Below are 22,634 nucleotides of genomic sequence, written 5' to 3'. Positions count from 1 at the left end.
AAATCTAACTTGTTTTCCCACCCTGAAGGCTGCTGCAGTGATTCCAGACAGTTTAATGAAGATTGGGATGAAGCTTTGCTGTGTGGCCGAGATGTGCTGCAGAACCTTTAGACTAAGTGCAATAACATCGGTGTCACTGGGTCATTATAACAAGCCTGCTCTGGTCCCTGAGAGGGAAAAGATTGCTGGACTTTATCAAAGTGTTTCTTGTTGTCTGCACGTGTCGCACATTAGCTCTTGCTAACACCAGGGTAATGCTAACCAAAGCAGGAGTAAAATTCATTTGTTCTGAAGTTGCTCAAGGTGCATTTTTTGGCGTGAGGTGTTTGCACCTCTACTGTGTGCACATTAACATGAGTCCAGGTGGATGAATGGGGTTAAATGTAGGACTGTCACACGGGAGACTGAGGTTAGTCCCGTACAAAGTCAAAAATCAGTAATGAGTCATTGTTTTTAGACCATCACAGCCGTACGGGGGTAATCTTTTAATTATGTAGCTATTTGGATTTTGTTAAGGCATAAATTTAGGAGCATGGCAGCTTTGGTTAGTGGGTGGATGGCGACACAGGCGGCTGTAGCTGCTAGCTGTCTGCTCGGCTTCACCTCAGCTAACTGGAGTCCCTGAACTGGACCTCTGGACTGTGTTTGTGCTGTCCAAGAAGTCTGAGCTCCAGTTTGATGAGTGAAATTGTAGGTAGGATTTTAGGAACTGATGTGGCTCCAAATTAGAGCCAAAAACAAGTTGAATGACATCATAAAAGATGTCCGTAAATTAGAAAAGGACAAAAACTGTGTTTAAGAACACAAACCAGTCTGTAAAGTATCGATTATTTCCCGGTCTGCGGACAGACTGTGTTCACTGTGCTGTTGACGGGATTTTTTCTGAGTTTTTGTTTTAAAAAAATCAAACATCTGTTTGAGTATAACTCACTATGAATTGCCTGTCAGTAACTGGTCATTTCTCCTTTCAGTGTGATTGGTCTGCGAGCTAAAGGCCTGTATCTTTATTACAGTGTGGTTCGCCCCGCAGTGCTGGATAAAAAGGCATTCTGGCATCGCTGAGCGGAGAGTTATGATAATTAAATTTTACAGTGTGACTCCCTCTCTCAGCCATCGATTCATTTTTCTTCCCTGACTTCGCTCTGCTGCTCTCGCTCTGTTTGGTTTTACAGAAATAAAACATGTTATTAGCATCACCTTTGAGGATTACGAATGAGATCATCCTGAGGAGGTGATGGAGACACTGAGAGCATCACTAATTAACATTGATTAACCTCCAAAGATGTTAGGACTTAATTAAAATGACATGTAATTATCATTATACATAATTACCGTGTGAATATGACACTGTCAGTCACAGATTTAAGCAGACTCTCGGTCACCTTTGTTTGCAGTAATATTCTCTGTAATATTTTTACATCACTTTTATCAGTTTTGTTCTCTGTGTTACTGCTTGTGTTGCTCACTGAAAGCTCACGAAGTCAACGGAGAAGCGCCAAAAGCTGCAGTACCTCTAGTGTCCAGCAGAGGTCAGTCCCCATAGACTCCCATGTTCAAATGTCCAATTTCACAGCAGAAATAAACATGTTTACAGCCTGATACAGAAACAGTTTTGGTCTCTACAGATAATTCCTCCATTTATAGCAGCTGTACGAGGGTGAATTCCTCTGCATAAAGTTTGCATTATAATGGGCGTGGTCTTTTTGACTGACAGGTGGATGGTGACACAGGCAGCTGGAGCTGCTAGCTGTCTGATAGGCTTCACCTCAGCTAACTCAAGTGTTTGCTTTTGTTCTGTTGGAGCTTCCTGTTTGGGATTGAAGTTCTGGTTGCCTGTCTACAGTTTATGGATCCTGCTTTAAAGCTACTAGAGTCTGAGATATAATTCTACAAATGTTTTTTTTGAGTTGTGCAACTGCCTGATGAAGCTGCACACAACAGACGAGAGGAAACAGCCAAAACTTAAACAAACCTGTCCGCACAGCTGAGAGAAACGTACCAGCTTACAGGGCGTGTGTGTGAGACACACACACACACACACCTACACACACACGCACGCACACACCTACACACGCACACACACGCACACACCTACGCACGCACGCACACACCTACGCACGCGGGCACGCACACCTACACACCTACACACACACACACACACACACACACACACACACACACACACACACACACACACACACACACACACACACACACACGTGAACAAATTCATTATGAAACCATTAAAAAGGGCTTTTAAGACACAAACCGATCAAAACATATAATATTGGAGCCAAATTTACAGACCGTACAGCACAGTCAGTACCCTTGTGCAGCCATGAACTTTTAATCCTTCTTTGACTATGACTTGATATCTGAATCCAGACATGCTTGATTCCACCCAGGCAATAAGAGGTTAAGTGAAAGCATGCAGCCATGGCGTCGTGAAAGCTTCAGCGAGGCTTATTCACTTCATTACATCACTTCAATCTGGCACGACTGGCAAACAGACTCGTAAGGAGCTCATCTCGCAGTGACAGCAGTAATGAGAACAGAGTCGGCCGCTCCAAAAAGAGGCTTTAATTTGCAAAAAAGTTCAATTTACATCGACGTGACCTTTCTGTGAAGTCCTCACCGCCACTGTTTGAGCCTTTTAGCAGCCTGTTTCATGTCTTTTATCTCTTTTTATTATATTGTAGTAAGAAGAACCTGTTTCTGCAGCGTCCACACTGCTGTGTGGATGCAGGCGTCTGCAGTGTGTTTACATGTAAAATAAATGGCTCATTATGGAGATCTAAGCTTTGTATCATCAAAATGTATCCTCTAACTTATTTATTAGAACAGATGTAAATTTTGACAGTGATGGTTCATGACCTGTGTGCAGAGATCCAGAGGGTAAGTAGAAGCCGGGTGCCACCGATTAAATGCACTGAATGCACAGAATGCAGTGGTTTGGAGCATTCAGGATTATGGACATCTCAACAAATTCACCCCAAGGTCAGACTGCACAATACTCAGAGAAACTGCAAACAAACCCAAGAGCTCCATCAAAGACTCTACAGGCCAGGTTAAAGGTTAAAGTTCAGGACAGGACAGTTAGAAAAAGACTGAACAAGTATGGCTGTGTGGAGGGCTGCAGGAGAAAACGTCTTCTCTCTAAAAAGAACCTGGCAGCAGCATCTGAGCTAACAACAGGACTTCAGGACCAATGAGGCCAAAGTTCAAACCCAGCATGTCATCATGGCAGTGGACCGATCAGGATTTGGACACCTTGCAGTCACTGAGTGGACTGTGAACCCAAAGTGTTCTAGAGCCAAGTGTGAGGTCATCTGTCCCACAGCTAAAGCAAACTGTGTCATCAACAGGACGACGATCCCGAGCACAGCAGCACATCTCCGAATTTAAAAAAGGAGCTGCAGTGATCCAGACCTCAGCCTGACTGAGAGGCTGTGGTGAGACCTTCAGAGAGCTGTGCAAAAATGAATGTTGCAAACATCAATGATCTGAGCAATGCTTTAAAGAAGAGTGGGCCAAAAATCCTCCACAGTGATGTGACAGACTGATGAAGTCACACAGGAAACCATCCCTGCTAAAGGAACTTGCATTTGAAAATGATCAGAGACGTTATCAAAGATGCACAGCAGAAGTTTGTGCAGACATATTTACTCATTATTGTAGCGACAATGAAGGTGAACGTACTGTTCTAGCCTTCCAGTACCCACAACGTGAATCAGACTTTTTGTTGTGCTCTGGTGGGCGGAGCTGGAGATGCCGATTGGGTTGTTGCCGTGGATGGAGCCTTCAGTGAAGCTGTGTGACTGTGACGTAGAAGTAGAACCTGTGGAGGAAAAAGTCTTTAAAATGTTGCTTTGGGGCAAATCCACCAAACCTTTGGAGCTGATCTGACTGATGATCTTTTCATATCTGTGAGCACAAAAATTATTCAGTTACAGGTGAGACGGCTCAGGATGGCTGCTGAGGACTCTGGCATGGAGCAATGTGTGAAATATTGATGTTCTGTCAGATGCTGCAGGCGTCTCACCATCGCAGACAGTGTGCTGAGTCTTGGGTTCATTTGCGTAACCTTGTGTTTTCCTTTTGCGCTCCTGATTTCGGTCCTCACAGTTAGTTAATTAGGTTTAGGATACAGTTGTAGTTTTGGTTCAAAGCAGCGTCCTTTGCTTCATGGTTTCATGAAGCTTGCTCACCAGTCAACACAGAGAGACAGCTAGTCACACTCACACCTGATGGGTACTTTAGAGTCACCAGTCAACCTAAACCCAGTAACTGCATGTCTTTTGACTGGGAGGACGTCGGAGTACTCGGGGAGAATCCATGCAAACACTGGAACAAGTGAACAAGGCCACATGGTGGATGTTCTTGCTGTGAGGCAACAGAGTTAACCAACATGCTGCGACTCCTCGGGCTTCCACTGGTCCGTAGCCTCGCTCTGTGGGCTCAGTAAACACTTTCCTGATGGGTTTATGGTCTCAGTCGCTGGTTTGAAGTCTTATTGAATAAAACGTGGGGTTAATTTAGAAATTTATGATCCAATTAGAGTAAAAACAATCGCAGATAAAGGAGGACATGCTTTAACGCCGTGCAAGTCATAATCCTGTGACTGTGCAGCGTTCCCCAGTTTCTCAGTCACGTCCAGTTTAGAACTGCGGTGTTGGATCAGCACAGAAATGAGACTGGAGCCTTTGTTCTTTAAGTTCGTTCTCAATCTGATGTTTTATACCGTCGGTTGTAAATGTAGAAGTAATGGCACGTTAGGTGTTGTTTCACAAAAGCATTCATACTCATTACAGCTGCAATTAACCCCCAAATGACATCGGATCATTGATTAAACAGTCTGCAGAGCTGCCGGCTGCAGGGAGGGAGAAGAATGAAAGAGTGGTGCAAAAGTGAGAGCCGGGACTGTGAACCAAAATTACAAGAGAAGACACCTGAAGCTTCTTTAAATGGATCCGTTTCATTACAGCCTGATAGACTGCGAGCGTGATTTTCTCTCTTTTTTTTGATAATTGACATTTTAGAGCAGCGCGGTCTTCTGTGTGCGGCAGGAAGGCGTAAGAATACTGATTGTGCTGTTAGTCCTGTCATCAGGTCACAGACGAGCCCGCTCACTCTTTAATTACATTTTAGATTCATGTCCTAATCAGACGCTGAGACGCTCACCTTTTGGCTGCATCACAGCTTCACTTCAGCTCACCAAGGTGTGAGCACATTCACATTTAACCTTGGAAAGATGAAATATAACCATCCTCTTCAGATTTTGTCAAACAGGCGTCCTGCATCGCTTAGAGGAAACGATCAAATAGCTGATTTTAGCTACAGTCATACATTTAATCTTATTTCAGTTTAGTTCCCGTCAGGAAGCCGGGGGAGAACAGAGGAAGGAAGGATACAAGCACCAGGTGGAGAACAGGTAACAGGCAGGAAGGAGTGGGTTAAGGGTCATTATTCGGCTCATTTCCAGCAGCGTTTTTACTCTGTTATAGGAGAAGCGGAAATGGCCCATCAGTCATGAGATGGGCTTGACAGGGGTAAGTGTTTTGTGGTTAAGAGGTGACCCAATTGCCAAAGAACACCTGAAATTTGGTCCATGTGAGCTGAAGTTATGGCTAAATTTAGTCAGCCAGACCGACCCTGAATCAAAGCTGTCAGCCAAGTCTGAGTGCGGCCCACATTTAGGCCAAACACCCATTGCTCTCTGGGTTAGAAAAACTGCCCACAGGTGATGCAACAGTAGATTAACAGGAATCATGTGAGCTGTAACTGTAGAATAAAAGTGCAAATTAGACATAAAAGCTATTTTTCTGAATGCACTGTTGAGCTAATGGGACTTCCAGAATCTCAGAGAGTTTCTGCAGGACTGACGTTGAGTTTCTGTCCTTTTTCTTTCACCACAGGAAACTCAAATCGTCCTCAGCATCAGTGTGACAAACAGAGTGTGTCTTCATCTGTTGTTCAGCGAGTATGGCTCTGTGCGTGTGTGGGCGTCGGTGTTTGGGCTGGTTATAGATGGGCCTGCCTGCTGCCTGTGACACTGCCTGGGCTGAATTATAGCTCGTGTTGTGGCTGCTGATCTGTGACCTGCAGGGTCCCACGAGCTCTGATGAACTCACCGAGGCCCGAGTGTGCCAGGAAGAAATATAATGAAGCCAGGAGGACACCCGAAACTCAAACTAGAACAGTCTGAGAAAGAGTCACACTTTTTCTTTTTTACACATTCAGTGTCGCTCCATATCACAAAGTTATGAAGAGGTTAGCAGCCATGAGCCCGAAAATAGCCAGTTTAATCACGTGACAAACTTGTAACTGACAATTATTTAGCCAATGAGCGTACCCGCTCCTTTCTGACTCTCAATAATCCCAGAACATCCCATGGAGCCCACCCTGTCTGAAACACTCACTCTGATCAAAATACAAGAGAAAGCGATGCACTTCCTTAAAAACTGTACTCAAAAACACACAAACTAAAAATGCTGTTGGCTATAAGTTGCTAATGCTACCCAGTCATATGCAAAGTGTTAAGGCCAATGTGTGACCCACCTGCCACTGAGACAAACTTCAATACAAGAGCAGTAAATCTAGGTCAGAGTAATGACTAATATCACAAACTAACCACCTGCTATTACCAGTTTTAATTCATGATAAGAAGCATTGAGTCTTTTACAGCCGTGGAGGAATTTTGGCCCAATCAACTTTGCAGAATTGTTATAATTCAGCCTTAAGGTCATGTCACAGCATCTCAATCAGATTCAGGTCAGGACTTTGACTAGGCCGCTCCAAAGTCTTCATTTTGCTTTTTTAAGCCGCTCAGAGGTGGACTTGCTGGTGTATTATGGTTTGGTGTAATGGGAGACACACCTTCCAAAAACTTCATAACGTCAGTCCACAGAATATTTTCCCAAAAGTCTTGAGGATCATCCAGATATTTTCTGCCAAAACTAAGACGAGCCTTTATGGTCCGTTTGCTCAGCATTGGTTTTCTGCTTCAACTCTGCCATGCAGGCCATTTTTGCCCAGTCTCGTTCTTATGGTGGAGTCATGAACTCTGACCTGTAGTTCTTTGGATGAGGTTCTGGGGTCTTTTGTCACCTCTTGGATGAGTCGTCGCTGCGCTCTTGGGGTAATTTTCTTCAGCGGGCCAATCCTGGGAAGGTTCACCACGGTTCCATGTTCTTGCCATTTGTGGACATTGGCTCTCCCCACAGTTTGCTGGAGTCCCTCTGCTTTAGAAATGGCTTTATAACCTTTTCCAGACTGAGAGATCTCATTTACTTTGTTTCTGATTTGTTCCTGAATTTCCTTGGATCCCAGCGTGATGTCTGGCTTTTGAGGATCTATTGGTCTGCTCCACTTCGTCAGGCGGCTCCTATTTAAGTGATTTCTTGATTGCGGACAGGTATGACAGTAATCAGGGCTGGGTGTGGTTAGAAACACTGAACTCAGCTTTCCAAAGATGTGATACACCACAGCTAATTTATGTTATGACGGGGTCGGTGACCATCACTTTTTCACACAGGGTCATGTAGGTTTGGATTATTTTCCTCTTAATAATAAACACCATAATTTAGAAGCTGCATTTTGTGTTTACGTTTGTTTTCTTTGTCTGATATTTGAATTTCTTTGATGATCTGAGACTTAAATGTGACAAATATGCATTCAAAAAACCCATGACGTAATTTGTATGCAACACAAACCCAACAATGGAGGACATCCAGGCGATGTTTTGTCAGACTGCTGAAGAGATCAGGTGTCTTGGCTACACCTTGGTGTCCCCCTAGAAAAGGTGGAGGAGGTGACTGTGGAGAGGGAGCTCTGGGTGGATGTCTCTGCCCTCGTGATCATGACCCAGATCTTTGTCAGAAAATGGATGAACTGATCGTTCTAATCATTTAACTGAGTTCTCTGGTTTGGGGTTTTCATCCTGACTCCAGCTCTGTGCTATAAACATCTTTGTTTAATGCGATGGAACAAAAGCAAATGAATATCACTAATACAGCTTTTATAACAACGTAATAACGCCTGGCAGTGTGTAGCTTAACATCAGAAGAGGATCATCTTCAGGAGTCACTGTGTCTTTATTTGAGCCTGACGTGGTTTCAGCTCGTATCAGTCCGCCGCACTAACGTTCATTTTATCCTTTTCTCTCCTCCCTGTGCATTCATTTCCATCCGTGTCTCCTGCCCATTAATCGCCTCATCCTCTGCACCTGCTCCCCCCTCCCTTTATTCCCAACTCGATTCACCTTGTTTCCTCCACCTCTTCTTCCCTCTTTACATCTACATTTCCCTCTCTCCTTCCTCTCCCTTTCTCTCTCCTCTCAGGTGAGAAGTGTCGGAGCTTCATTGATTTGGCCCCGGCGTCGGAGAGAGGTGAGTGATGATGGTCATTAGGCAGCTTCGCCACTCCCTGCCGCTCCCCACCTGTTCACCGGGCCAAGGGAAAAACCAGGGAAAAAAATCAAACACACACACACACACACACACACACACACACACACTCTCTCTTTCTTTTTTAGACTCTTTCACTGTTTCAGAGGGTTTTCACCTGTGGTGCACTGAGAAAAATGTGATCCATGTGAGTTTTTTATTACCTCTCACCTCCTGGATCACTGTAGCGCTGTGTCCTTGTGTGTTATGAGTTCACATCTAAAATGACAAAACATGCTTTCAGTATCTTTTCATGTGAGACAATAAGCGTGTTTGTGTGGGACATGTTACCAATGCTGCACGGTCATTTTGACATATCAAACTCACAGTGAACAGTGGAGGTTACAGGTTTGGTGTTTAGCGTGTGATTTTAATCTGAAGGAAACTTTTCCAACTCTCTGAAGATAAAAGCTGAAGTTTGTTCCTTCTTCCTGCATATATTCTTTATTCCCTTTTTCTATCCCTGAAACTGTTAAACTGCCATCTCCTACTTCTAATTATCTCTGGAGGTCAGCTGGATCTGACAAAACTCAGTTTCTCAGTATTTCTGCTCACTTTACTTTCTTTGTGCTATCTTCCATCGTATCCATCTGGAATCTGCTCAACACTTCGTGGTGATCTGCAAAAGATGGGTTAACTTCTACTTTACTGCTTCCTTCACATCCATCAGGAAATAAAACTCACTGTAGGAAAGTGAAATTCCTTTGAAGCCGATCAAAATGTGGGACATTGGCTGAATACATCAGACAAGGAGACTGAATAAAAATGCAGAGTCCCACATAAACTGTGACATCTGCTCAGCCAGACTGCAGGGCTGCAACTGCCTTTCCAAAGCTCGTTCTACTGCAGGAAGTATGCGGAGATTTGGGACATACTACCTTAAATAAAGTCATGTGAACTAACCTTTGACCCCATTACTGTAATTACATCTGGTGCTGAAGTTTGTGGTACCATGCAGTTTTGCAAGTAAAATTGATGCAATCTTCCATTCGAATCATTGCCGGTGTCATTGTAGAGGAAAGAGTGTGTATTTATTTATATGTTCAGTTTACCAAACGTAGCAGGAGATGACATTTAAATCTATAGACTGTATATAAAAGTTGAACTTTAGTTCTTGGATATTTTTAAACTTCATCTTTCACGGTTTCCCCGACCAATTTAATATTTTTCTGTTATTTAAATACAGAAGTGCTGTATTTGGACCAGAGGGTGGCTAAGCTAATGTTAGCTGTCGTGACTAACGTGAGATCCTTGGATGTATGGGTGCAGCACATAGACACAGATACCTGCTACCTGGTGCTAATCAACATCCAGTCAAATTCATAAAATTTTACTCACCAAAACTGAGGCTCAGACTTCTTGGACAGTCTGTTAGTGCTGTCACTTAACAGCGGCCATATTATTGGACAGATTATGTCATTAAAAATGCTCCAAAATGCTCCAACAGCACAAACGCGGTCCAGAGGTCCAGCTCAGGGCCTCGCCAAGCGGCCACGCCCTAAAAAAAAAAAGGAACGAAATTTAAGAAATTAATCAGTGTGACTAAAACAGTTTTAGTAGCAGACTGCAAACTGTGGAGGCTGATTCACTGCTGGAGCCTCTAGTGGACATTAAAGGAACTGCAGTGTTTGGTAGCTCCTCCTTGTGACAGTGACCCGCAAAATTAAAGTTAAAGGCTCTTTTCTCCATATATTTAGATAAGAGCTTCTAAATAACTCAAAATGCAGCCATGATGCGATACCAAGAGGCTTCTAGAGGCACTTTAGTTAAACCAGAAATACCAGCACCATTACACTACTAATTAGTTAGAAACTGGGACCAGTGTAAGACCAGTTCCCCTGAAAAACGCAATGAAAAGTTTGCTGTCACAGCTGGAAATGAGATATAATGGCGCACATCTGTAGATAGTTTATATCTAAGGAAAGTCATAGTTTGAACTTGGTTGTCAATAAAAAGAAAAAAAAGAAAGAAATGGGTAAATGAGGGAAATACTGGAATACATCTCTAAACTGGGTCTCCGGAAAAGTGATTTTAAGACTCTGAGATTCATTCGAAGCATCCTGAGGCCGTCATCATTATTATATTGACAAAGGAGGAGGAAGAGGCAAAGTGACACGTATTAATTGATATGAAACAGGCTGAGTCTTTTCCTGTGTGGTGTCACTGGTGATTTATGGAAGTTATTGGAGCCTGTCGCCTAACAAAGATGAGGATGTGGCCGTATGTTCACATCAAAATTTTAAGCAGATTTTAAGCAACATTTCCAAAGTTTGCTTTAGCCGACTGTAACCTGACCAGAACATGAAAGGCTCACCTCATGAGAAGGTCCTCTTGTATAACATTAAACTCTTTTTAAACCCAAATGAAGTGCAGAATATATTAAGAAGAGGATGCTGAATAATGAGGGAATATTGCAGCTCATCAAGATTCCTCCTAACTGCAGATAAGAGCAGATTATTTCATAGTGTTTATATCCTGCAGCGAATGAAAGGAATATTTGAGCATCCAGAAGAAAGGGAATATTTTGGTGCATGTGGGGCGTTGCCTCTAATTCTCTGCTTCATGCAGAGCAGGTAGTTAATAATGAAAGTTCTCCGATGGTTTCATCTGTTAATGCCATCTGGAAGAAGAGCAGGAGTGTTGCGTGGAGCAGAGGTGGATGATATGATGTATTGAGCGGGGTGACCTTGCTTCTCACACAAGGATACGATATGTTAATCTGCCTTCCTTTGGGCCCAACATGCCTGCTGCTGGGTTTTATAACACGCAGCTGCTCCTCAGTCAGATCCAAGTCTGCTCTTAATGAAAAGTGAAACAAAAAAAACCTCTTAATTTGATTAGACGGAAAGAGTCAGTGAGCGCGAATTGAAGCCAGGATTCAAGTCCCGCCCACTCCAGCAGAACCAGAACCACTTGAGAGATGACACGACAAACCACCAAACGCCATTTATTTTTCTTTACATGTCTGTGCGTCATTAAGCTCAAACATACAGATGATGCACAAACATGTTGCACAAACATGTAGCTTCCTATCAGTGGTGACTGCATGGGTGCTGTAAATTAATATAAACTCGAATGATGAGAACTGTGATTGGTATTCAGACATGCGTACCACAGCAAAGGATTACAGCAGGGGTGTCAAACATGAGGCCCAGGGTCCAGAATCGACCCAGCAAAGACTCCAGTTCAGCCTCACTGGACATCAAAAGGAGGAAGGAATCAATTTTGGACTGTATCTGTATTTTCATGCTACACAAAAGTAATTAGATTATAGATAAAATGTTTTTTCACTATCTGCTATAGAAATGTTTTATATTGAAATATCTGAAAGCTCAAATGTGTAGTTAAACTTCTTTAAACTGCTGCATCTGATCCACGATGTAAGATGGGTCTGACATCCTGGAGTTTAAAGTGGTGTACCCCAGGGTTCAGCTGTTGGGCCACTTCTGTTTATTTTCATATGCAAACGGTATTTGAACTTTTCATGAGATCCTTCGTGATCTGCTCTCGTCTTACTTGCCAAGTCACATTTGTCAGAAAGGTGTAGGAAGTTATCATCTTTGGTCCCAAGACTTATTTCGTGCCAAAGTTTGCACTAAATTCCAAAAAATGTAAATTTGCAGTTTTAGCTGCTGCTTCTTTTTGCGTCTCTGAATCTGAACAGAAAGTTGAGCCCTGCTGCTTCTATCAGCAGTTGGTGATCAATAGGCACCAGTGGCAGCCACACAGTCCAGTGCCATAACACTACTTTCACCACGTCTCTGCTTCAGATCATGAGCCGTTTTTTCTCCTCCTCCGTTCTCTTGTTGTTCCATCATTCTGCTATAATTTCATCATAATTTCTTTATCTGTCCAAAGATTTTTTTTATTTTTACAGAACTCTGCAGACTCTTTAGATGTTTTCTGTCCTAATCTGTCCTCCCTGATCTTGAGTCTAATCAATGGTTTGCATGTTGTTGTAAAAGTTTTCTTTCCAGGATTGCTGAGCTGACTAATGCATTTTATTTTTATTTTTCAGAATTAACCAGTTTGTTGGTCACATCTAAATGTTTTCCTGCATCTGTGAGAGGCTTATTTTGTTCTTTCAACTTACTGATGGAATTGTTTTCTTCCATCGATATCTCTTTGGACCTTGGATTCAGAGTTCCAGGGAACACTTGAAGCCAGCTCCAGATCTTTAATCTGCTTAATTTCTCATGGAATAATGAGGGAGCTGGCCTCGCCTGGCAGTGAAACTGCTTGTCCAATTACCTTTGGTCCTCTAAAAATGGGGACTTGTGTATAAAAACGGCTACAATGTCCAAACAGTTAATGGAGCACTTTGGGTAAATGTCTTAAATGAAAACTGAACGTCTGCACTTAATCACATCTTGATGAGGCAAAATAGGGGAAAAATGTCATTTTCCAAAACTTTCCAAAACCCAGATAAATTTAATAAATGAACTTGATTTTTCAAGTGTCTGAAATATTAACTAATATTGGAGGTAATATGATTAGATAACTGGTAATAATAATGTAGTTCCTCTAACATCCACCAGAAGCTCCAAAAGTGAGTCAGTCTCCACCAATGGCAGAAACAGATATTACACCCTTGTACAAAAAACATGTTTGGTCATTACTGATAATTTTACCATTTGTGGAAACTCGGTGATTGAAGTAAGGGGCATGGCCCTAATGGCTGACAGCTGGATGGTGACACAGGTGGTTGTTGTTGTAGCTGGTACTGTGCTCACAGACCATCCAAGAAGTCTCCAGTTTCTAGGAATTTCAGGAATTCATTTGGAAGTTACTGAGCAGGCCTGTCCGTCTGTGTGATGCTCCCATACAGTCTATGGATAACTAAGCTAGTTAGCATTGGCTGAACACTTAGCACTCCACCCTCTCATTCTGTTTCAATGTTTCTTACGCATACACCATGTATATAGTTTCACTCACACATATGTATACATATATATTGCTTTTTATTTTATTGTTATTACTATTTTTTCCCTGATTGTATATTGTTTCCTCTTCTTACTTTTGCACCTTTGTGGTCCAGCTACCCAATTTCGCTGTGCAAGAAACTGCACAATGACAATAAAAAGCTCTAAGTCATCCAAATTTGGTCACCTCCAACTCCTAAAATGTAATAAAGCTGAAACCCAGTTTGATCCCAGGAGAAGACACAAATCCCTTTGGTGGGATGTTGAACACTCAAACCTACCTCCTGGTGGTGACTGCAGGTAAAACCATCTTATCCGGTATCGAGTTACAGCAGCATTAATTCACCAGAATTTGCATTTGATGACATGAAAATGTTTTTAAAAAGTCTAAAACCCCAAAAATGGTGTCAGAAACGTATTAACCCAAGAAACTGTTGACTTCACACACCACTGGCAAACTGGAAAACACACACACACACACACACACACACACACACACACACACACACACACACACACACACACACACACACACACACACACACACACACTTGCACGCACAGAGTAATTAAAGGTGTAATTATATCCATTACATGAGACTTGGTCTGATGAGCTGCTTCCTTCCTGTTATCAGGAAGTGTTGGTTTAGTCCTTCACAGCACATTTTATTTAGTGCCTTCAGTCTAATGAAGTCTGCTCAGTCTACTGGTGCATATTCAATAAGACAGAAACAGGGGAGAAAATTGTTTTTGGTCAATATTGTTGCACTCTGAATTTCCCTGCAGGCGGTTATACCTCTGGAATTTGTTTGTATCGACTGGGTGGAAATTACAGCGGCGGCTAATAAGAAATCAGAGAGCGTGGAGTCAAAAGATGCAATTCGTGCGACCTGCGGGATCACACCGGTTACAGGGTTTCGAGTCAGAGCAGTGTCTCTTGTCATCTTTCATCTCTTGCTGGGAATTTGATGTGATTAAATAAACAGAATGATGCAGGACGAGCTCGGACGCATCTGAATAAAATCTGCTCGTGTGGCTGATGAGAGAGAAAGTTTCCTAGCTGCTTCTTTGTGTCTGCGTTGGGCTGCCGCTGCACATGTGCTTTATTTTTCCTCCTCTCTCAGCACCTACACTTCACATTAGGAGAACCTCACATGAGTAGAAAACAGTTTGTGCACTGAACTGATAACTGACACAGGGCACGCTGGCCTTGCTCGTACTGGGAAATATTCATCCCGTTCTCATTTCCGGGGTGTCAGATTCTGCTGCTCCGTCAAACCTGCTCGTATCTCCACAAGCACAAGGCGTCCTTCAGCATCTGTGCCCGACGGGTCTGCCAGCACCAGCTCGTTACGTATAAAGCACCAGTGCATTTAGGTTAAAGTTCTTTTTATTGATAATTATTTATATATTTTATTATAGTTTCAGGTAATAACATCCATTCATTCATCTACTTTCTTAACCTCTTTCCCAATTAACAATCACAGTGAGAATATAATACTGAGCATCATGTGCATGAGCTCTGATGTGAGCAGCGAAATGATTCACTTTTGTACTAATTTTACACATTTCAGATGGATTCAATTCATCGCTGGTATTTTTTTAAAACTTCGATGTTAAATATCTTTAGATGGTTTAATAAAGCTGGTGGTGTTCTGGTTTCCTCTTCAATAGCAAATGTCATATGAGTCAGTCAGGTGCTCTTTTAGTAACCCCATTAGGTATTTTTATTCATGTGTTCATGCATCCCTCCACCTTTTCCACCTGTCTGTCCATCCTAGCCATCCATCTATCCTTTACCAATTATCAGGTCCCCATCGCAGCAGAGACGTCCTGGGTCTGACCCAGGATCTCCTCCCAGGAACACTTCACCTCGGAGGCATCCAGGAGGCATTTCAGTCAGATGCCCACACCACCTCCTTCCTTTTGATGTGGATTAATTTACTCTGAGATCATCCCAGATGACTGAGCTCCACACCTTATCTGTGTCACTGCTCGTGTGAACTGTGATCTCAACGCACCCGATAACTGCTGTTTACTTCTAAACAACAAAACTAAGTAAATTTGTTGTGCTGGAATGTGAACAGGTTTCTCCTGCTTATCTGACAGCAGTCTAAGCAGAGACATGCAGACTCTTCCTCTTTATCTCCATGGTGCCAATATTCAAATGCTCTGTGGTGGCTAAAGTGTTGTTCCCTGACTTTAAACCACTGCTACCACATGAAATACAAAGTCTGGCTTCTCCTTTGCAGCTGTTTGAAGTTAAAGATGTTCGTTAAGCTTTATTAAGGAGTCTGAAAAGTTTATTAGACCGTTTGGAAGAAATATGTCCACGTGGAGACGATGACATGGATGAAAGGTTAGCATCCTGATGCAGAGGAAACAATAGTTGGTGAAGCTCTTCTTAGCTTAAAAAGATCCATCACTGCTTTTGATTAAATTACACTTTTTGTTGCCTTTTTTAATCCTGACATTACCCGCCATGGCTTATGTAAAACACTGAATACAGAATTAAGGTTGCCACCTTGCTAGAGAAAAGAGGAAAGACAAAATTAGTGATCAATATTCCCAGTTTGGGGGTTTTGAAGCTCCGCACCAAAACTCACTGACATTCAAATTGAAAATTCAGCCTGGAGGTTGTAATTTTACCTCCTCTTCATCCCCAGCAGAGCAGAGCAGAGAGGAGCAGATAATCCTGTTTAATTCTGTGTCGTGAGGAGCTTTTTGCCTTTTTAGAAATAATACATGTGGAGAAAAGAAGTGTGGTAGTGAGAGTGGACCCCAAGGGCAGCTTCTGCTACAGGATGACATCTCTTCTGTGCTTTAAAAATGTCGCACGGTACAGCGGGGTTGTAACAGTTGTTCATCATCCTTTATAATGTCTCTCTGAGCTCTGCTGGGGTTTTTCTCTGTCTATGACCAGAGGGCTCAAACACCTTCCTCTCCTCCTCTGGGATGATGAGAAACAAATAACCTCACCTTGTTTTGAGCTCTAAGTGCCGTGTCCTCACTACAGAGGAGAGATGTGTCATTATCCGAGAATTCATCAAAGTTTCATCACAGGTTTGTGGCTTATTGGACAGCAGATGAATGAATGGCTGAAGTTGGAACAAATGGGAGGACACTCAAACGCCAAAGTTTCCCTCCAGTGTTTTGAGCCCTCGTAGCTTCAGAAGTACGGGAAGCATCCATGTGAGGTCTGTCTGACTGAGCGGTCTGTTGGTGTCTGTAGGCGTGCTGTGGTTGTCCGTGGTGTCCGAGGTGCTCTACATCCTGCTGCTGGTGGTCGGCTTCAGCCTCATGTGTCTCGAGCTTTTCCACTCCAGCAACGTCATCGACGGACTCAAACTCAACGCCTTCGCCGCCGTTTTCACCGTGTTGTCCGGTAAGATGCAAGTCCCCTTTCTTTCTTCTCCTTCTTTTTCTTGCCTTCCTTCTTTATGCTCTTTTCCTTGTTCTTTATCTCCTTTGTCACTTCCTTCTTTGTACTTCTCACCCACTATCATTCTTCTTCATTTTCAGAATTTCTCCTAATTTTTCTGTTCTTTTTCATACTTTTATCCTTCCCTTCTTCTGCAATCTTCTTATCTTCCTCCTTCCTCTATTCTAATTCTTCTTCTGCTTCCTCTTCCTGCTTTTCCTCTTTTCCCTCATCTAACTCTTTAGTTTTTCGTCTCTTAGTCCCTCTCCTCCTTTTTCCCCTTTTTCTTCCTTCCTTTTCTCCACTTCTTCTTTCTCCTCCTTCTTCCTACTTTTTTCTCTTCTTTTTATTCAATTCTTCTTCTCCCTCCCTTCCTCCTTCTTCTTGTTAGCTAATCATCTTTTGGATAAGTTAATAAATAGTTTCTGTTTTGTTGGTCTTCCTGGCAAAAGATCATTTGTGTTCAGTGAAATTTGGCATCAGGAACAACCTTTAAACACCACTGGGCACCATTTAAACACCCACATATATTCTGAGTATTGCTGTGAGAATCAGCAGCAGAGCGGACAGAGCCTGAGGCAGATTTGTGAGGTCGTCCAGGGTCAGAGGTTATCCCATGGCAGCCTCGGATGTGGCGGTGCCAGGGATTTTTCTCCCAATTTACGTTAAACCTCTTACACAAGAAGTTGGCGACGTGTCCGTCACTCTGCTCGTCTGCTCCTCTCAGAGGACAGCGGCACATTTTACAGCATTTATGCAGCAAACCTCTGAAGCACGCTCCCTTAATCACTTCATATCACAAGTGACACTTCTGCTCTGAATTATGTAAAAACCTCATGCTCATTCTCCACCAGGAAAAGGTAATTGACATTTTGAAAACTACACAGCAGAGATAAAAATCCAGGCCTTCCCTCTGCTCACGTACTCCAAAAACCAGGCGTAGCCAGCGAGGGCCGGATCTGTGTGTGGAGCTGTCAATCACACATCGTTAGCTACGATCGTTTACAAAAGACACTTGATGTTTTATTCAGTTTGACCTAAAATAAGCAACAGAGGTCACAGAGAAAAGAAGCCAGGGTCAGGTTTAAAGCACTTTTGCATCGGCTTCACTTTTCAGGCCCGTAGCTAAATCTAAGGAGACCAGCGTATATACTCCACACCTGAGCCCCGCATTCTCAGGAGCCCAAAACAAACTTCTGCTAGGAGCTCCCACCGCACTCACCTGTCAGCCACATAAACTATTTATCACTGCCACAAATGCCGTTTCCCTAAAAAGTTTTCCACTTCCTTCTCCATGCTAAATGTAATACATAATCTCACCAGCAAGTTGTGGCTCTACCCAAAGGCCTCCTCGATGTCTGAGGTGGCCCAGCCACCTGATGAGGACTCCCACCTCTTTTACCAGGCTCCGCCTTTCCCCTCCCACCCAGCCAACCTTCTTCGTATTACAAGGGCCAGCCAATCAGAGGAAGCTAAAAATGTGAACTGTGACTTATGCAAATCTGCTCTAGTAGAGTTCAGGAATACAAATATGGAGCAGGAAATGCGTCCACTGTAAAAAGTGAAGACATCAACAAACAGCTTTGATTTACTAATAAATAAATAAAAAGTAATGGTGGGTGTCTTAAAGCTGAGAAAACTGTGGAGCAGATAAAGGACCCTATTGCTTGTGTTGACCCCCCCCCCCCCGCCCCACACACACACACACACACACACACACACACACAGACACAGACACAGACACACACACACACACACACACACACACACACAGACACAGAGACACACACACACACACACACACACACACACACACACACAATGTATAACGCCTTCATTAATGTCACATCGACTCGTTTGCACCACGGCGTTTTGACTTTGTTGTAATTCTGCTGACTGATTGCGTCGCGCTCTGTAATTGATTGGATGTTTCCGAGCGGGCTCATTGATTCAATTGATTCTGTATAATGACTAATTATGATAATTACATGTGTTCTGATTCATTACTGGTAATATGTTGGGCTGCAGTGATTTACTGTTGTTTTTGCTTTGGGGTAATTACGGTGGCAGACTGTCTCGTGCTGAGGGTTTCTGTTGTTATGTAAGAGCAAGAAAACACACTAATGTGTCTGCGAGCCGTTCTCACAGGGTTTGATCTGACCTGGGACTAAAGAGGACTCATTTAAACAGGAATATTTAATGTGTTAAAGACATTTTGTCTAATGGTGATGCTTAAATGTGTTTATGCGTCCAGAAAAGTTTTTAAAAACTTAATTAGCCCCCCCCCCAGAAAAGGCCTTAGAATAAATCGTGCTGTTACTTGATTTACTGATGGATAAATGTGAAGCACCTGTCTGACCCTCGGTTTCATTTCCCCATTTATAAAGTTGCTGAACATTAAAGTCAAACATTGGACATTAGATTGTTATTTTTTTGTCCTTAAAAAGAGCACTTTTATGATCATTTAGTCCTCAATATGAAAGGACGGAGGCGGCGCTCATGTCACAGGTTTATTATCAGCTTAGAATAAAGTCTGTAGTGTTCATTTGTCTGACTCTGTGGGCAGTGATGCAGCTGACACACAGTCAGTCTCCTGCACTGGAAGCACTTACTGTACGTCATTGTAGGAGTCGCAGTTTAAATCAAACTGATCCCTGTAAAGCTTTAAACACATAACACACTGATCAGTGATCAATCATTGGTCATGTTGTAATCAATCACAGGGATGGAAAAATGTCTGTCACAGCTGAACCTCAGAGATGAGTATCTGAGTGAAGATGAGGCTGAAATGACTTTAAGACTCTAAAACTGAACTAAAATGTAACTACTGATTGTAATCAGATTACATTTAATGTTGAAATGTGTTTACAGACTGAGATTCAGTCATTAAATGTTGTCAAACAATATTTTAAAGGTTCAGTGGAGAAATTAAGGTTGTCAGATTTCTCACTGAGAATCACTGAAATCAGTCTCAGCGGCTTCACAGAGCCAGATCCGCCTGAACGCATTCCTCCTGCTAAAAGCGAGTTTTTCCTTCCCACTGTCACCAACAGCCTGCTCAGAGGGTTGTTTGATTGTTGGGGTTTTCTCTCTGTTATTGTAGGCTCTCCACCTTGTAATATAAGCATCTTGAGGTGACTGCTGTTGTGATTTGGTGCTATATAAATAAAGTTTTATTGAATTGAATTATCAGTGCTTACACTGGGGAACATTAAAGCAGCTTTTTCCTGTAAATCTCATTAAGTGTTTTTTATCCAGTAACACAGAGATAATGAAATCCTCTGTTTAAACCAAAAAAAAAAAAAGGGTTGTTACAGCACATGAGTGCAAAATTTCACTGAACAATTATTGAAACAATAAAATGGTCATAAAGTTGAGCAAAAAGAGTTTTTTTATTTAATGAAAATGGTCTTGAAGGCGGATCCCCCGGAGTCTGTCTCTATCTGGGTAGCTGCCATCACAGGTCCGTCACTAAACTGCTTCCCCAGATTTTTATCTTCAGTTTCTGCCTCTTGTTACGTTGCAGCCACATTATTGGGTTTACAAATCAAATGTAAAATTAGGATTCCAGCTCAGTCTGATGTAATGTTCAGTTGGGTAAATGATGACCACAGACAGTAGTAAAAAATTATATATTTTATATCAAACTTTTATTCGGCCTGTGATGATGACAGAGTGACCCAAGCTAGTTAAAATGAGCATTTTCTCCTGTTTAAGATAAATATCACGGTCCACACTGACCCACATTCATATGCCTCAGTCCACAGGGTTATTTAAAAGTGTGTGTGTGTGTGCGTGCGTGCGTGCGTGCGTGTGTTGCAGGTCTTCTGGGTATGGTGGCCCACATGATGTACACCCAGGTCTTCCAGATCACAGTCAGTCTGGGTCCTGAAGACTGGAGGCCTCACAGCTGGGACTACGGATGGTCCTTCTGGTCAGTCCACACCCACCCACACACGTTAAACACACTAACTAGCTTCACCCTAACATTAAACCAGTGTTCATAATAACGTTTAATGACTGTCTGTGAGTCCATGTTTATGTAAAAATTCAACAAAATGGCAAATAGATGTTCACAGACAGACCCATCACTTCTCCAAGTACCTCGCTGTAATGACTGTGGGTGGAGGCGTGCAGCAGGTGGTCTGCAGGTATGCAGGGAGCTGCTGTTACTCTGATAATTGTCCTTGCTCTCTGCTGAAAGCTGAGTTGCAGCTGCTGAGCTCAAAAAAGTCCTTTTTTGAACTAACAGAGAGAAGAAGTGACTGTGCCTTATAAAGATCTGCATAAGTGATACAAATGAGCAGAAATGAAGAAGCACAGACATGGATTTCAACCGAACACGAGTAAACCAGGACAGAAGGAGGGAAACACCTGGAACGAGAACACCTGCTCCTGTTAATAGAAAGATTTTCTGTGTTAGTCATTTAAGCGAAAGCCTCCATTTACCACCACGAGGGAGCCATTCAGGATCGTTAAAGTGGAAAGGAGGATTAACCTCTGCTGGAACAGAAGGCCAAAACGCTCCTTCAGGACAAATGAAACGATGGCGACGGACGCCTGATGTGCACTCAAACTTTCTGCTTAAAGCTCCACTGAAAGCAATAACCTTAATTTGATTTTAGCACAAGCGGATGTTAGAAATAAGAGAAAACGCTTAATATGAAAACGGAAAAAACACAAACAAAGCAGCTCTTAGTCTGCTGCCAGGAGGTCGCTGGCAGGGTTTCCTAGCTCTGTGCTTTTAGAACTGTTTGTGCTGAAGACTCAGCAAAGGTCGAGTACATTTTCACGGGAAAACAACCTCTGTGTCACGTTCTGTCAAAACCAGCGAAACACATGTTACGCCTCTACTGCGAGCATTTTCTTTATGCTTTGCAGTAAGATAAGTCTGTTTCATTTATGTTGTTAAAGAAATCATAGTCCAAATTATTTAGGATATTTCTTAATAACCACCACATCTACCTCTGGTTCTTTGCTCTTCATTTGAATCATATTTAAAGATAAAGAAAAATCTCCTGAGAAAAGGCAGCGCAGCTTGTGGAGCTATGGTGTGCGGCTGACAGAGCAGACATGCTCAGGAGGGAATCTGTGAGAAACAAAACACACTTATAAACTCAGGGAAGCAGTAAAAACTGCAGAAGAGTCGGGTTTTTAGTTAAAACTAAGCCAAGAAAAACTGCAGTTCCTCTAGTGTCCAGCAGGGGCTTCAGGAGTAAGTCAGTCCCGCATAGACTGCCATGTTAAAACGCCCAACTCTACAGAGAAACAAACATGTTTATAGTCTGATTTTTTTTTTTTTTTTAAACACACACATAAATCAAAATTGTTGTGGCTTAAATTTGGGGGCGTGGCCTCTTTGACTGACAGGTGCTAGCTGGATGTAAAGTGATGTCCTTTGAAAACGTTTAAAAATGGACGCCTGGTGCTTGGTGTGAAAATTCAGTGCTGGACAAATAAAAGCTGCACTATCCGAAAGGCTGTAAAGTATTTTACAGCTCTGGATTACCACTGCACAGTTTTTATATTTTAGTTTTTTCTACTTGGTTTGTGTTTTTATTTCCTTTTGACCTTTTGTTTGAAATTCAGTTTAGTTTTAGTTCGTTTCTACAGAGGTTTCAGTTTCGTTTTTATTAGCTCAGTGATAGTTTTAGGCTTCTTAATTATTACTGTGTATGGAGGACACATGCCAAATATTCATTTTATACTTAATAAACATATCAAAGATTTGTCAGACTGTAATATTAAATGTTAACAAACTAAAGCGTCGACTATAATAAGCTTGTAGCTCCAACAGTAATCGGGTGTAAAACTGATATGTAATCAATAAACCTGAATCATATTCATC

General features: G+C 42.4%; 1 protein-coding gene across 2 annotated transcripts in view; it reads left to right on the top strand.

The window, feature by feature from the left end:
• The window catches only part of gsg1l (gsg1-like), a 30,957-nt gene that overhangs the window by 5,760 nt on the left and 2,563 nt on the right, over positions 1-22,634 (top strand). The window contains exons 2-4 of one of the 2 annotated variants that reach the window (XM_003442478.5): positions 8,340-8,387; positions 16,598-16,750; positions 20,609-20,720. In XM_003442478.5, coding sequence (XP_003442526.2) covers positions 8,340-8,387; positions 16,598-16,750; positions 20,609-20,720 — 313 coding nt within the window. The remainder of the gene's footprint in view (positions 1-8,339; positions 8,388-16,597; positions 16,751-20,608; positions 20,721-22,634) is intronic. The other variant, XM_005469091.4, reaches the window with a different exon arrangement.

The sequence above is a fragment of the Oreochromis niloticus genome, linkage group LG4 (assembly GCF_001858045.2).
Source record: "Oreochromis niloticus isolate F11D_XX linkage group LG4, O_niloticus_UMD_NMBU, whole genome shotgun sequence".
Taxonomy (NCBI): Eukaryota; Metazoa; Chordata; class Actinopteri; order Cichliformes; family Cichlidae; genus Oreochromis; species Oreochromis niloticus.
Note: the sequence above shows the minus strand (reverse complement) of the source record. Positions and strands in the feature narration are given on the sequence as shown.